The 13,612-nt window shown below is 45.6% G+C and overlaps 2 protein-coding genes across 4 annotated transcripts in view; one reads left to right on the forward strand and one right to left on the reverse strand.

Annotated features, from left to right (window-relative positions):
• Positions 1–4,394: 4,394 nt before the first annotated feature.
• Positions 4,395–9,790, forward strand: arpc5la (actin related protein 2/3 complex, subunit 5-like, a). The gene is made up of 4 exons (XM_027179424.2): positions 4,395–4,659; positions 7,044–7,116; positions 8,098–8,274; positions 9,060–9,790. Exons 1-4 carry the CDS (start codon positions 4,520–4,522, stop codon positions 9,120–9,122), a joined length of 453 nt encoding a protein of 150 aa, XP_027035225.1. The 5' UTR covers positions 4,395–4,519; the 3' UTR covers positions 9,123–9,790.
• An 819-nt stretch (positions 9,791–10,609) lies between these two features.
• golga1 (golgin A1) overlaps positions 10,610–13,612 on the reverse strand; it is a 16,017-nt gene continuing 13,014 nt past the window's right edge. For all 3 annotated transcript variants that reach the window (XM_027179423.2, XM_047823134.1, XM_027179422.2), the window contains one exon: positions 10,610–12,430. In XM_027179423.2, coding sequence (XP_027035224.2) covers positions 12,350–12,430 — 81 coding nt within the window. In that variant the 3' untranslated portion in view covers positions 10,610–12,349. The remainder of the gene's footprint in view (positions 12,431–13,612) is intronic.

The raw sequence follows: 13,612 nt of genomic DNA on the forward strand, positions 1-13,612 counted from the left end.
GTGTAAATGTCCTGAAGGCCTGCTGTTGGAAGATGAAGAAAATGTCACAAGAGATCAATTCATTGATGAGGAAAAAGAAATGAGCATAGCATTTAATTTAATTAAGAGTACTGTGTGTGTGTGTGTGTGTGTGTGTGTGTGTGTGGAGAGAGAGAGAGAGAGAGAGAGAGACGCACACACAAACACACACAGTCACTCACACACACACACACACACATACAGTCAATCACACACAAACACACACAGTCACTCACACACACACGCACACACATTAACACACACAGTCAATCACACACAAACACACATACAAACACACACACACACACACACACACACACACACACACACACACACACACACACACACACAGAGAACCCCCACACACAGTCAATCACACACACAAGCACACAAAGTCACGCACACACACACACACACACACACACACACACACACACACACACACACACACACACACACACACACACACACACAGAACCCCCACACACAGTCAATCACACACACACAAGCACACACAGTCACGCACACACACACAAACACACAGTCACTCACTCACACACACACACACACACACACACACACACACACACACACACACACACACACACACACACACACACACACACACACACACACACACACACACACACACACACACACACACACACACACACACACACACACACACACACACACACGGCTGGTTTACGTTATCAGCCCAGATGTGATCTGAGCTCATGAGCACACATGTACAGTATAAGGCTTTATACAAGTAGCCGTAATTATGGCACACAGATGTTCTCGGTATTTTACAGATGTTGCTTTCTCAGGGAGTGAAAAATAAAAGCGAGACTTGATGGAAACAAAGATAATAAAACGTCTTGGCGTGACAGGGAGAAGACACACAGATATGTGGTGTGTGAGACTCTGATGTGGTGAGTCACAAATCACAGGCAACGAATCAAATGTGATATGATTCACTGATTCACTGGTGACTTACAGCGGGGAGTAAATAAGGTGTAAAGTGCATGGTGTTGTTCCTGTGTTTATTACAGTATGAACTCATATTACGGTATTTTAGGACGAAACGGTGGAATCTGCTGACACCTACAGGCTGAAGTCCTCCTGCTTCCTGCCCTCACACTGGGTCTGCAGTGGGGTTATTGGGACTAACAACAACAACAACAACAACAACAACAACAACAACAACAACAACAACAACAACAACAACAACAATAATAATAATAATAATAAAACAGTAATAATAATAATAATAATAACAAAATCAGCTCAGCTACCCAATCCGTCCTCAGGAGACTACAGAGGGTGGTCCGGACTGCTGAGCAAATCATTGGCACAACTCTCCCCACTCTCCAAGACCTGTACTTCTCCAGAGTGAGCAAAAGGGCAAAGACAATCACTCTGGACCCCTCACATCCAGCACACTCACTCACTCTGGACCCCTCACATCCAGCACACTCGCTCACTCAGGACCCCTCACATCCATCACACTCACTCAGGACCCCTCACATCCAGCACACTCGCTCACTCTGGACCCCTCACATCCATCACACTCACTCACTCTGGACCCCTCACATCCAGCACACTCACTCACTCTGGACCCCTCACATCCAGCACACTCACTCAGAACCCCTCACATCCATCACTCTCACTCAGGACCCCTCACATCCATCACACTCGCTCAGGACCCCTCACATCCAGCACACTCACTCACTCTGGACCCCTCACATCCAGCACACTCGCTCACTCTGGACCCCTCACATCCATCACACTCGCTCAGGACCCCTCACATCCAGCACACTCACTCACTCTGGACCCCTCACATCCAGCACACTCGCTCACTCAGGACCCCTCACATCCAGCACACTCACTCACTCTGGACCCCTCACATCCATCACACTCACTCTGGACCCTTCACATCCATCACACTCACTCACTCTGGACCCCTCACATCCAGCACACTCGCTCACTCTGGACCCTTCACATCCATCACACTCACTCTGGACCCCTCACATCCATCACACTCACTCACTCTGGACCCCTCACATCCAGCACACTCACTCACTCTGGACCCCTCACATCCATCACACTCACTCACTCTGGACCCCTCACATCCAGCACACTCACTCACTCTGGACCCCTCACATCCATCACACTCACTCAGGACCCCTCACATCCATCACACTCACTCTGGACCCCTCACATCCATCACACTCACTCAGGACCCCTCACATCCATCACACTCACTCTGGACCCCTCACATCCATCACACTCACTCTGGACCCCTCACATCCATCACACTCACTCACTCAGGACCCCTCACATCCATCACACTCACTCACTCTGGACCCCTCACATCCAGCACACTCACTCACTCTGGACCCCTCACATCCATCACACTCACTCAGGACCCCTCACATCCATCACACTCGCTCACTCAGGACCCTTCACATCCATCACACTCACTCTGGACCCCTCACATCCATCACACTCGCTCACTCAGGACCCCTCACATCCAGCACACTCACTCACTCTGGACCCCTCACATCCATCACACTCACTCAGGACCCCTCACATCCAGCACACTCACTCACTCTGGACCCCTCACATCCATCACACTCACTCACTCAGGACCCCTCACATCCATCACACTCACTCAGGACCCCTCACATCCAGCACACTCACTCACTCTGGACCCCTCACATCCATCACACTCACTCACTCAGGACCCCTCACATTCAGCACACTCACTCAGGACCCCTCACATTCAGCACACTCACTCAGGACCCCTCACATCCAGCACACTCACTCACTCTGGACCCCTCACATCCATCACACTCACTCACTCAGGACCCCTCACATTCAGCACACTCACTCTGGACCCCTCACATCCATCACACTCACTCACTCAGGACCCCTCACATTCAGCACACTCACTCAGGACCCCTCACATTCAGCACACTCACTCAGGACCCCTCACATTCAGCACACTCACTCAGGACCCCTCACATTCAGCACACTCCTTCTTCGAACTGTTGCCATCTGGTCGACGCTACATAATAATAATAATAATAATAATAATAATAATAATAATAATAATAATAATAATAATAATAATAACAATAATAATAATAATAATAAAAGAAAATAATAAAAAATAATAATTAATAACAATAACAACACTAATAATAATAATAATAATAATAATAAATATTAATAATACATAAGAACAAAACAAATCTCACACATCACAAAACCTGTGTTTAATTATCTTACATTTCTATATAATTACATAAGAAAATATAAACACTACAGGATACATTAAACACTCTTGTCTTTTTTAAAAACATTTAATAATATTTTAATTAATGTGTAGTTTCACATTTAATGCATCATTTTAGTTATCTTCTGGTTTTAATGACATTTTTACTTGCATATGATAATCAATAGTTGATTTATTTATTAATTTGTATTTATATTTTATTTTTAATTTGCCTTTATTCGGCACTTCTATTATTAAGGAAATGTCAGAATTATTAATAATTATCTCTATTATTAAGGTTTAAATCGAGACTATTTATATATTTTGTTTCTTTTCTGTATTTGTACATTAAATTATTAATCATGTTAAAATTAACCCACTTTATTATTTAATGTACTTTATTTATAACTTATTATTTTCGGTTCGATAACAAACGTCATGTGCAGGAAACGGAAGCAACAGTCACATGCACTTCCGGTTCCGCTCTGGCAGCGGCGCTGTGTGGAGATGCTCGGGTTCGGAGAAAGGTGACGTTACGTGTTCGCACCTGACCGAGCAGCGCGAGCGCAGAGGAGACTCTCACCGTGAGACACAGCACCGGGAGCGCGAGACTCTCACCGTGAGACACAGCACCGGGAGCGCGAGACTCTCACCGTGAGACACAGCACCGGGAGCGCGAGACTCTCACCGTGAGACACAGCACCGGGAGCGCGAGACTCTCACCGTGAGACACGCAGCAACACCGGGAGCGACCTGCAACCTGAGAGAGAGCGCGTGCGTGTAAGTGTGTGTGTGTGTGTGTGTGTGTGTGTGTGTGTGTGTGAGTGAGAGAGACACAGAGAGAGGGTGTGAAAGAGTGTGAGTGAGACAGAGTGTGAGAGAGAGACAGAGTGAGAGAGAGAGACAGAGTGTGAGAGAGAGACAGTGTGAGAGAGAGACAGAGTGAAAGAGAGACAGAGTGTGAGAGAGAGACAGAGTGAGAGAGAGACAGAGTGTGAGAAAGACAGAGTGTGAGAGAGACAGAGTGTGAGAGAGAGACAGAGTGAGAGAGAGACAGAGTGTGAGAGAGACAGACAGAGTGAGAGAGAGACAGAGTGTGAGAGAGACAGACAGAGAGAGGGAGAGACAGAGAGAGAGAGAGAGAGAGAGACTGAGAGAGAGTGAGTGGGTGAGAGAGAGAGAGAGAGAGAGAGAGAGAGAGGTCGCTCGCTGGTCGTCATGGCGAAGAACACGATGTGGTCGCGGTTCCGGGGCCTGGACATCGACCAGTACGATGAGAACCGGTTTGTGGATGAGAACGAGGACGCCGGCGAGCAGCAAGGGCCAGACGGCGCCGAGGTGGACGCACTCATCAGGCAATATCCTACACGTGTACGAGCGGCGTGTAACGTCATGCAGGAGGGTCGCTCGCGCGCTCACGCGTGTTATATGTTTACTTTTGTATGTTAACCAACACCTGCAGTTGTGCGAAGGCTTCTGTTTGTTTTCCGATAACGGCACGTGCTGAAGTGTTTTATTCCTCTTATACCTCAGTAGAGAGTCACGAGCTCCTGTTCTCTCTGTCATAGCGGCTACAAACAATCGTTTCTCTTAAAGTCAGCAGGAGAAGTGGGTTACCATAGCAACCTGGCTGTTAATATGGGAATTAAGTTTGTGTGTGTGTGTGTGTGTGTGTGTGTGTGTGTGTGTGTGTGTGTGTGTGTGTGTAATCATATTGTTGTACTTGTTTTTGGGACTACATTTGGCTTTGTCTTGGTTTGACCTCAAAACATCCTCCGGTGTTCCTGTGTTGCAGGAGCAGAAATGTGGTTCATCTGGGTGCTCGTGAGAACCGGTTTGTCTTATTAACCTAAAAACAAATGCAAAACAGTGTGTGTGTGTGTGTGTGTGTGTGTGTGTGTGTGACACATAATCACACAACCGTAGACTTTTGTGTCGTCGTATTTAACCTCCCGTTTTTGTAATCGTCAAGTTCAGGAAAAAGCACCCGATCGCCGTCCGTCCCGATCTGAAGCTGTTTACGTTTTAGTTAAACACCCAGCTGTAGACCGTAATGGGGAACCAAGTAAATGTAACTCAGCGGCTGTTCAGGCAGAACGAGTTCCTATAGTCAAGGTTTCTGTCATTCCTCACACACCATTCCTGCCGTTACTGTCGTCTGACGTCAGCTCTGTGCTCCAGACGGCCTCCAAAAAGCGTTTCGTTATTCCAGAGTATCAGCTACAAGTCCTGTGTGTGACAGAGCGCTGGTACTGGAGACTCCTTCTGCAGATAAACATTTACTCCGTGTTGAGATTTCATTGTCTAAAAATGTTTTTCGGTGTAACTGAAAGTGGCCACGCCTCCTTCACTGTGACTGACAGACACAGTGGCCACGCCTCCTTCACTGTGACTGACAGACACAGGGGCCACGCCTCCTTCACTGTGACTGACAGACACAGGGGCCACGCCTCCTTCACTGTGACTGACAGACACAGGGGCCACGCCTCCTTCACTGTGACTGACAGACACAGTGGCCACGCCTCCTTCACTGTGACCGACAGACACAGTGGCCACGCCTCCTTCACTGTGACTGACAGACACAGAGGCCACGCCTCCTTCACTGTGACTGACAGACACAGTGGCCACGCCTCCTTCACTGTGACTGACAGACACAGGGGCCACGCCTCCTTCACTGTGACTGACAGACACAGTGGCCACGCCTCCTTCACTGTGACCGACAGACACAGTGGCCACGCCTCCTTCACTGTGACTGACAGACACAGAGGCCACGCCTCCTTCACTGTGACTGACAGACACAGTGGCCACGCCTCCTTCACTGTGACTGACAGACACAGGGGCCATGCCTCCTTCACTGTGACTGACAGACACAGGGGCCACACCTCCTTTATGACTGACAGACACGGGGGCCACGCCTCCTTCACTGTGACTGACAGACACAGGGGCCACGCCTCCTTCACTGTGACTGACAGACACAGGGGCCACACCTCCTTCACTGTGACTGACAGACACAGGGGCCACACCTCCTTCACTGTGACTGACAGACACAGGGGCCACGCCTCCTTCACTGTGACTGACAGACACAGGGGCCACGCCTCCTTCACTGTGACTGACAGACACAGGGGCCACACCTCCTTCACTGTGACTGACAGACACAGGGGCCACGCCTCCTTCACTGTGACTGACAGACACAGGGGCCACGCCTCCTTCACTGTGACTGACAGACACAGGGGCCACGCCTCCTTCACTGTGACTGACAGACACAGTGGCCACGCCTCCTTCACTGTGACTGACAGACACAGGGGCCACGCCTCCTTCACTGTGACTGACAGACACAGTGGCCACGCCTCCTTCACTGTGACTGACAGACACAGGGGCCACGCCTCCTTTATGACTGACAGACACAGGGGCCACGCCTCCTTCACTGTGACTGACAGACACAGGGGCCACGCCTCCTTCACTGTGACTGACAGACACAGGGGCCACGCCTCCTTCACTCGGTGTTAATTAAAAACATCTGTCAGTACAATAGAAATACAGCCAGTGTTTATAACTTTGTCTTTAAGACGGAAACCGAGAGGAAACGACACCGAGGGGCAATAAACGAGGACCCGACTAGCTAAAACCCGCCGGTTGTTCGGTTTAATCGCAGTCAGGAACACGACGTCTATAAAACTAACTGTGCTGAGACACGAAGGCGGATCTTTTCTCCTTCTGCTTTCCTTAACCGACTGTAATGTACAGGAGACATGATGACGGCGTTCCACGTGGCTCTGAAGAACCCGCCCATCAACTCCAAAAACCCAGCGGTGAAGGTAACGAGCTGCTCCTCCTCCTCCTCCTCCTCCTCCTCCTCCTCTATCTACACGCACTCGTTTTTCTTACAAAAATTAAGTAAACAATTTAATTCCAGTCGCATTTTCAGAAGCTTTCTTGTTGAAGAACAGAACTTCCAGGACACACTATTAGCCCGTTGTGGGCGGAGCTTGTCCTTTTAAACGTCGCCGATTGGTTCGAACCGATCTTTCACTCAGTTTTGAGAGACCTGTAGTAAGGAAACGATGGGATAAATATAACCTTACACTATACAGTAAACACCTTTAAAAAATACCTGCAAAAAAATTTATAATAATAAAAAAAATTTTAATTAAAAAATGAATAAAATGATTTATTATTCTATTTTTTTTAAATCTGAAAATAGCACAGGACAAATAAATTCTTTGGCTAATTATAAAAGCATTTTTTTAAAGCTGTGGTTTTAGCGACATGGCGGCGGCTTCCAACGAAGCGGTTTGTTCTCGGACACGTGGAAGTGATGGAGCTTCGACATACTGTGTTGTGTGTTAATTTGGGTTAGATTTTTTTTTCCCGCTCTGATATAAATCCCGTTTCTTTTCTGAAGGCAGAAGGACGACAGCTGGTGTACAAACTCGGGACACATTTAAAGAAGGGACACATTTGTCCTTTTATGATTGTCATAAACCGGTAAACGAATTCCGTTCGGAGCCGGACGGCGAGCAGACACACGCATGTCGGTCATGTAGACAAAACTTAATAATACTGTAAAAATAAATCCAGAAAGTTAAAAATAGGACTGAATGGTGTGAGTAAAAGAGAAATAGTTTAATTTATAAAAGATTTTTATTTAAACTTTAGTGAATTAAACAGTTAGACCACAGCACACGTTACTGTTTATTCAGTGCTGTCTATGGACACAACAGCATTCTCTCTCTCTCTCTCTCTCTCTCTCTCTCTCTCTCTCTCTCTCTCTCTCTCTCACTCTCACTCTCTCTCAGGAACGTGCCCAGGCCGTGGTAATGCGTGTTCTCACCTCCTTTAAGAGTAGTGATATTGAGCCGGCTGTGAAGTCTCTGGATAAGAACGGAGTGGATCTGTTGATGAAGTACGTCTACAGAGGGTTCGAGAAGCCGTCAGATAACAGCAGCGCCATCCTGCTGCAGTGGCATGAAAAGGTGAGAGAGAGTCAGTACAGAGTAGAGCTTCAGTGTAACTGACAGAGGCCACGCCTCCTTCACTGTGACTGACAGACACAGGGGCCACGCCTCCTTCACTGTGACTACTGACAGAAACAGGGGCCACGCCTCCTTCACTGTGACAACTGACACACAGAGGCCACACCTCCTTTATTATGACTGACAGACAGAGGCCACACCTCCTTTATTATGACTGACAGTGACTGACAGACAGAGGCCACGCCTCCTTTATTATGACTGACAGACACAGAGGCCACACCTAATTTATTATGACTGACACAGAGGCCACGCCTCCTTTATTATGACTGACAGACACAGAGGCCACACCTCCTTTATCATGACTGACAGACACAGAGGCCACACCTCCTTTATCATGACTGACAGACACAGAGGCCACACCTCCTTTATCATGACTAACAGACACAGAGGCCACACCTCCTTTATCATGACTGACAGACACAGAGGAAACACCTCCTTTATTATGACTGAAAGAGACAGAGGCCATGCCTTCTCCTGGGGACTGACAAACAGGCCACACCTCCTTTATTATGACTGATAGACACAGAGGCCACGCCTTCTCCTGGGGACTGACAAACAGGCCACACCTCCTTTACTGAGACTTTAATAGAATAAACTGTTAATGAATGAAGAACTATTTTAAAACAGATGATGTTTTTATCCATCTTGTGAAAAATGAATTAAACGAATAACACATTATTCTCTCTCTCTCTCTCTCTCTCTCTCTCTCTCTCTCTCTCTCTCAGGCGTTTGCGGTCGGAGGTTTGGGTTCCATCGTGCGGGTCCTGACGGCCCGGAAATCTGTGTGAAAAGAATTAAATGTAAACATAATATAAACCCAGAGCCACGGGATCGATCCGTTTTCTTTTCCTTTTCTCCTCTTAAACACGGACAGATCACATTAAATCACGCGGCGATCCCGAGCGGCTCCCTCTCACTCGCACACACTACAAACGAACAGTGTATTTTATTTAATAACGATCAGAGGAGTGTTGTGTTGTATTTATTGTACATTATTAAATCACCTTAATATTTAGCGCCTGGAAACGACGAGAACGATGAGACTCCAGGCTGTTAAACTCGGACGGATTTCGGCCTGCGCTGTCTTTCGGATACAGGATTTTTTTCTTTTTGTACAGAAAGAGGATTAATATATGGTGTGGGGGTGGTGTGGAGGTGATCACACGTGTCCCGACTGTCACGGGTCACGGGCGTCGAGGGGGTGGGGCTTAAATGCTGATTACGTTATAGACCGTACTAATAGCTAACGCCGTACAATATACTGAGGCTAACTGTATAAAAATATATATATATAACTTATTATATTAAGATGTTTGTGACCGGATTATCATTTTTAATCATTGCCCCACAAAGACGCCCGAGGCTTCGGACACACGAGTACATTTGTGTGTGTGTGGTGGGGGTGGGGGGTAATATGTGAAGTGCCTGGTGCAATAAAGATCACAAATGAACTGTTTTTCCGCCTCTCCATCTTCCTCCGTCTTCCCGTTAAAGCCGAAAGACGTCTGGAGTTCAGACCTCGCTCTGGATGCCTTTGTTTGTTTCTCAGATGTTTCCTGTTTTGTTGCTTTCTTACGATCACACACACATGGGAGGTGTAAATTAAGACGCTCGCCTCCGTCTGCCGAGCAGCCGGTCCGAGTTAGAGCACGTGTACGCCGATTATAGGACGTTTCGGCGCCGAGAACGTGAAGGAAAAAACAGTTGTGTAGAATGTTAAGAATCGTGACGTTAATTCCTTTAATTATCAACGGCGTCTTGTTGACTTTAGTCGAGTTTTTTTTTCTGATGTTAAATGAAATTGTACTTATAAATAAATAAATAAATAAATAAATATAGTTCACATAAAAATCAAAAACCAAAAATTTATTTAATCGATTAATTTTTTTTTTTAAATAATTTTGCACATTACTTGTGATGTGCAAATTTATTAAAAAGAATGTTAATGTGTTGTGTTTCATGAATATGGCTTTAGGAGTCATGATGTGACACTTAAGTCCTTGTGGATTTAACACAGAAACTAACTCAAGACTCTTGGATTTAAAATAATAATATTTTAATTCTTGGACACTTTTTGTCTGGTTGAATTGATGAATTAAATAAATAATGGGGTTTTAATAAAGTGCCACACAGATTTGTAGAATAAACCGAAGAGGAAACCTTCGGGTCTCGAACCCGCTCGGCGAGCTGCAGCTCTTACGGAGACTCGCATTATTTCTCCAAACCCAGAGCTACGATATCGAAACACGCAAAAAAACAAAAAACAAATACGGTCCAAAATCAAAAAGATAATTTATTCAAGTGTAGTGGTACTTCATTCGATCAGAGCAGGAGGAGGGATTACGACTCAAAACCAAATCAAAATAAAGTGCTTAAGATGATGAATTTAGTTAAACAGGAACACTGCTCACACCTGATCAGGTAACACACACACACACACACACACACACACACACACACACACACACACACACACACACACACACACACACACACACACAGGGCTGGGAAAATTAATGAACCATTTCCTGTTTGATCTGCAGCAGAAGAGATGAAAGATTAAAAAGAAAACGAATCCTTTAGATAACGATCACGCTGACTGTGAAAATTCAAACTGAACTGAAATCAATCGTTAAATCTAACCCCGGGACCTGAAACTCACCCAAACGGTCTGGAATACGGGAGACATTTCTTGTGGGATGCACCGATCTGATCTCTGATGTTTTTCTAAAAAAATACAAATGTTTGTGGCCCCGCCCCCACTATTTGGCTCCGCCTCTCAGAGAGTTTTCGTTAATATCCTCACGGAGTAGCTACTGGATCGTGAACGTAAATTAAACGTTCAAATGTCCATAAATTGTATTTTGTAGTAAATAATAATAATAATAATAATAATAATAATAATAATAATAATATTAATAAAAAATATTCTATCTGTAATTTTGCGGTCAATGAATATTGTTTTTTTTTTTTTTTGCAGAGTAAAATTCAAGGCCATGTATTTGTAGCTAAATATGTATTATTGTCTTTAAACACCAGAAATTTAATCTGTTAAATATTCACCGTGATTCATTTTAAGGAGGTGGATTTAAAAAAAAACAAAAAAAACAAAAAAAAAAAAACAAATAAAACAATTAACTTAGAAATATATTTAAATATAACATTTTGCATTTATGGGAGAAAAAAAAACCAAGACAGAATCTTTGAGTGCTTAAATACACAAAGACAAATTGAGATGATGTAATGAGTGAGTGTTTATTGTAACCTGGCCCAGATCGGTGCGTCCCTACGCTTCGCTCCCGGCTGTAGCCGTGTTACTGATGTGACGGAGATAACGGCATCTGTTACAAATATTATAAATAACTGCTTTGTGATAGATAAATACCCTCACGTTAAAACCTCAGGAGTCGAGCACGAGTCATGCACGCTCGCGTTAATACTGCGTCGCTGAGGTCCCAGGCTCCGCCCCCTCGACGGCGGACGTTCCTCGCGTGATGTACGCCGATCCGAAAAACTCTGAACCGGAGCTGAATCGATTGTACACCCGATGATTTATAAACGCTGGCTATGTACAGTCTGGTATATAAATAGACGTACGGAATGTGCTTCGTGGTCATTTACACGTACGCGGGACAGGTAAAGGGACGATGCTTCTTCCTCCGTGTCGAGTCCACGCACCGTCTCTGTGTTTTTGTCTGTGAAGCCGAAGTGGGAAAAAAAACGGTTCTTATTAGGAAGTTTACACAGAGCGCAAACCTTTCGCTCTTTTAATGGGAAGCCAGACGAAGCTTAGGAAGGTTTCACGCAGCTCTCTGGAGGAAAGAAAGTGAAGCCGGTTGATTCGTTGATTCAAAGCCTTAAAGAAACCCAGAAGAGAAGGATGTGTTTCCCCAGAGGAGACGAACATATGGAACTTCCCTCGGCTCCGACGCCTGGAACCGGTTTCCAGTTCTGTTTATTGATTGATTTATTTTTGAGAGCCCACGTCACCTCACTGGCTCTCTCGCTCTCTCTCTCACATCCAGCTGCTTGGGGTCCCTGAGATGGAGGGCCGGATGATGCCTTTGGGTGTGGGCTTGGAGCCGAACCACGACATCTGCAAAACAAACACATAAAACATTGTGTTTATCCTGCGACGTGGCAGACGTGTCCCAGAATGCACTGCTGATCACTGATTAGATGATCATTCATAAGAACACCAGGTTAGAGTTGATTTTATTTTGAAATATTTAACTTATTAAAGTAATATTTAAATACGATTAACCGCAAATTTTTATATACACATACACACACATACACACACGTTAAATTAACATTTAATATAATATAAAATCTGCACATTAAAGGTCCGACAAACAAAACGAACGTGTAGCCAATGAGCAGAAAGGGGCGTGTCTTGGCAATATGTGGCGGAGAGAGTGTTCAGTGCGTATGTATGTCATTAGCAGAAAGCGGTTGAAACATCGACATGGCGGATACCTGCCTCGGGTTACCTCTGCCTCGGGTTCTAGGTGTTGAACGTCGTCTTCGGTGTGAAACGGAGCTAAACCTTTCACGCTACAACACACAGTACTACACAAACACATCTGTATTACCACAGTATTACTCATTGTGTTCATCTACTGATAAAAATACCCCCTCGGCCAGCCGCCCCAGCAGGTTCCGCCAGAATAGTTGCCTGGGTTACGTATGTATGTGTGGGGCGGAGCTATCAATGCAGGGGTGACACCCAGTTGGGTTAGGGGCGTGTTTGTTTTGGTGATTTCAAATGTCAACTTTGGCTTTCAGACATCGTGCACCGCTCCTTTAACTGACGATGGGTTTTACTCTGACTTCAGGGGCAGTAAAATCCAGTGCGGAGCTTTTCCTGCTTTCTGGAACCATCAAAGTGGAGTAAAAATACCCAAGTGCTGCTATTTCTGAGCTTCAATCTAGTCCGAACTCCAACCCACATACCGGTTCTCCATGGGACCCATGGCCCAGTTAGTACGAGTTCTGGGGTTCCACACACACACACACACACTTTTACACACACACACACACACACACACACACTTTTATATCCACACACACACTTTTATATACACACGCGCACACACACACACACACACACACACACACACACTCACACACACTCACTTTTACACACACAAACAGACTTACACACACACACACACTTTTACACACACTTACACACACACCCACACCCACACACACACAGACAGACACACTTTTACAGACACACACACACAAACAGACACACACACACTTTTACACA

The sequence above is a fragment of the Tachysurus fulvidraco genome, chromosome 14 (assembly GCF_022655615.1).
Source record: "Tachysurus fulvidraco isolate hzauxx_2018 chromosome 14, HZAU_PFXX_2.0, whole genome shotgun sequence".
Lineage (NCBI taxonomy): Eukaryota > Metazoa > Chordata > Actinopteri > Siluriformes > Bagridae > Tachysurus > Tachysurus fulvidraco.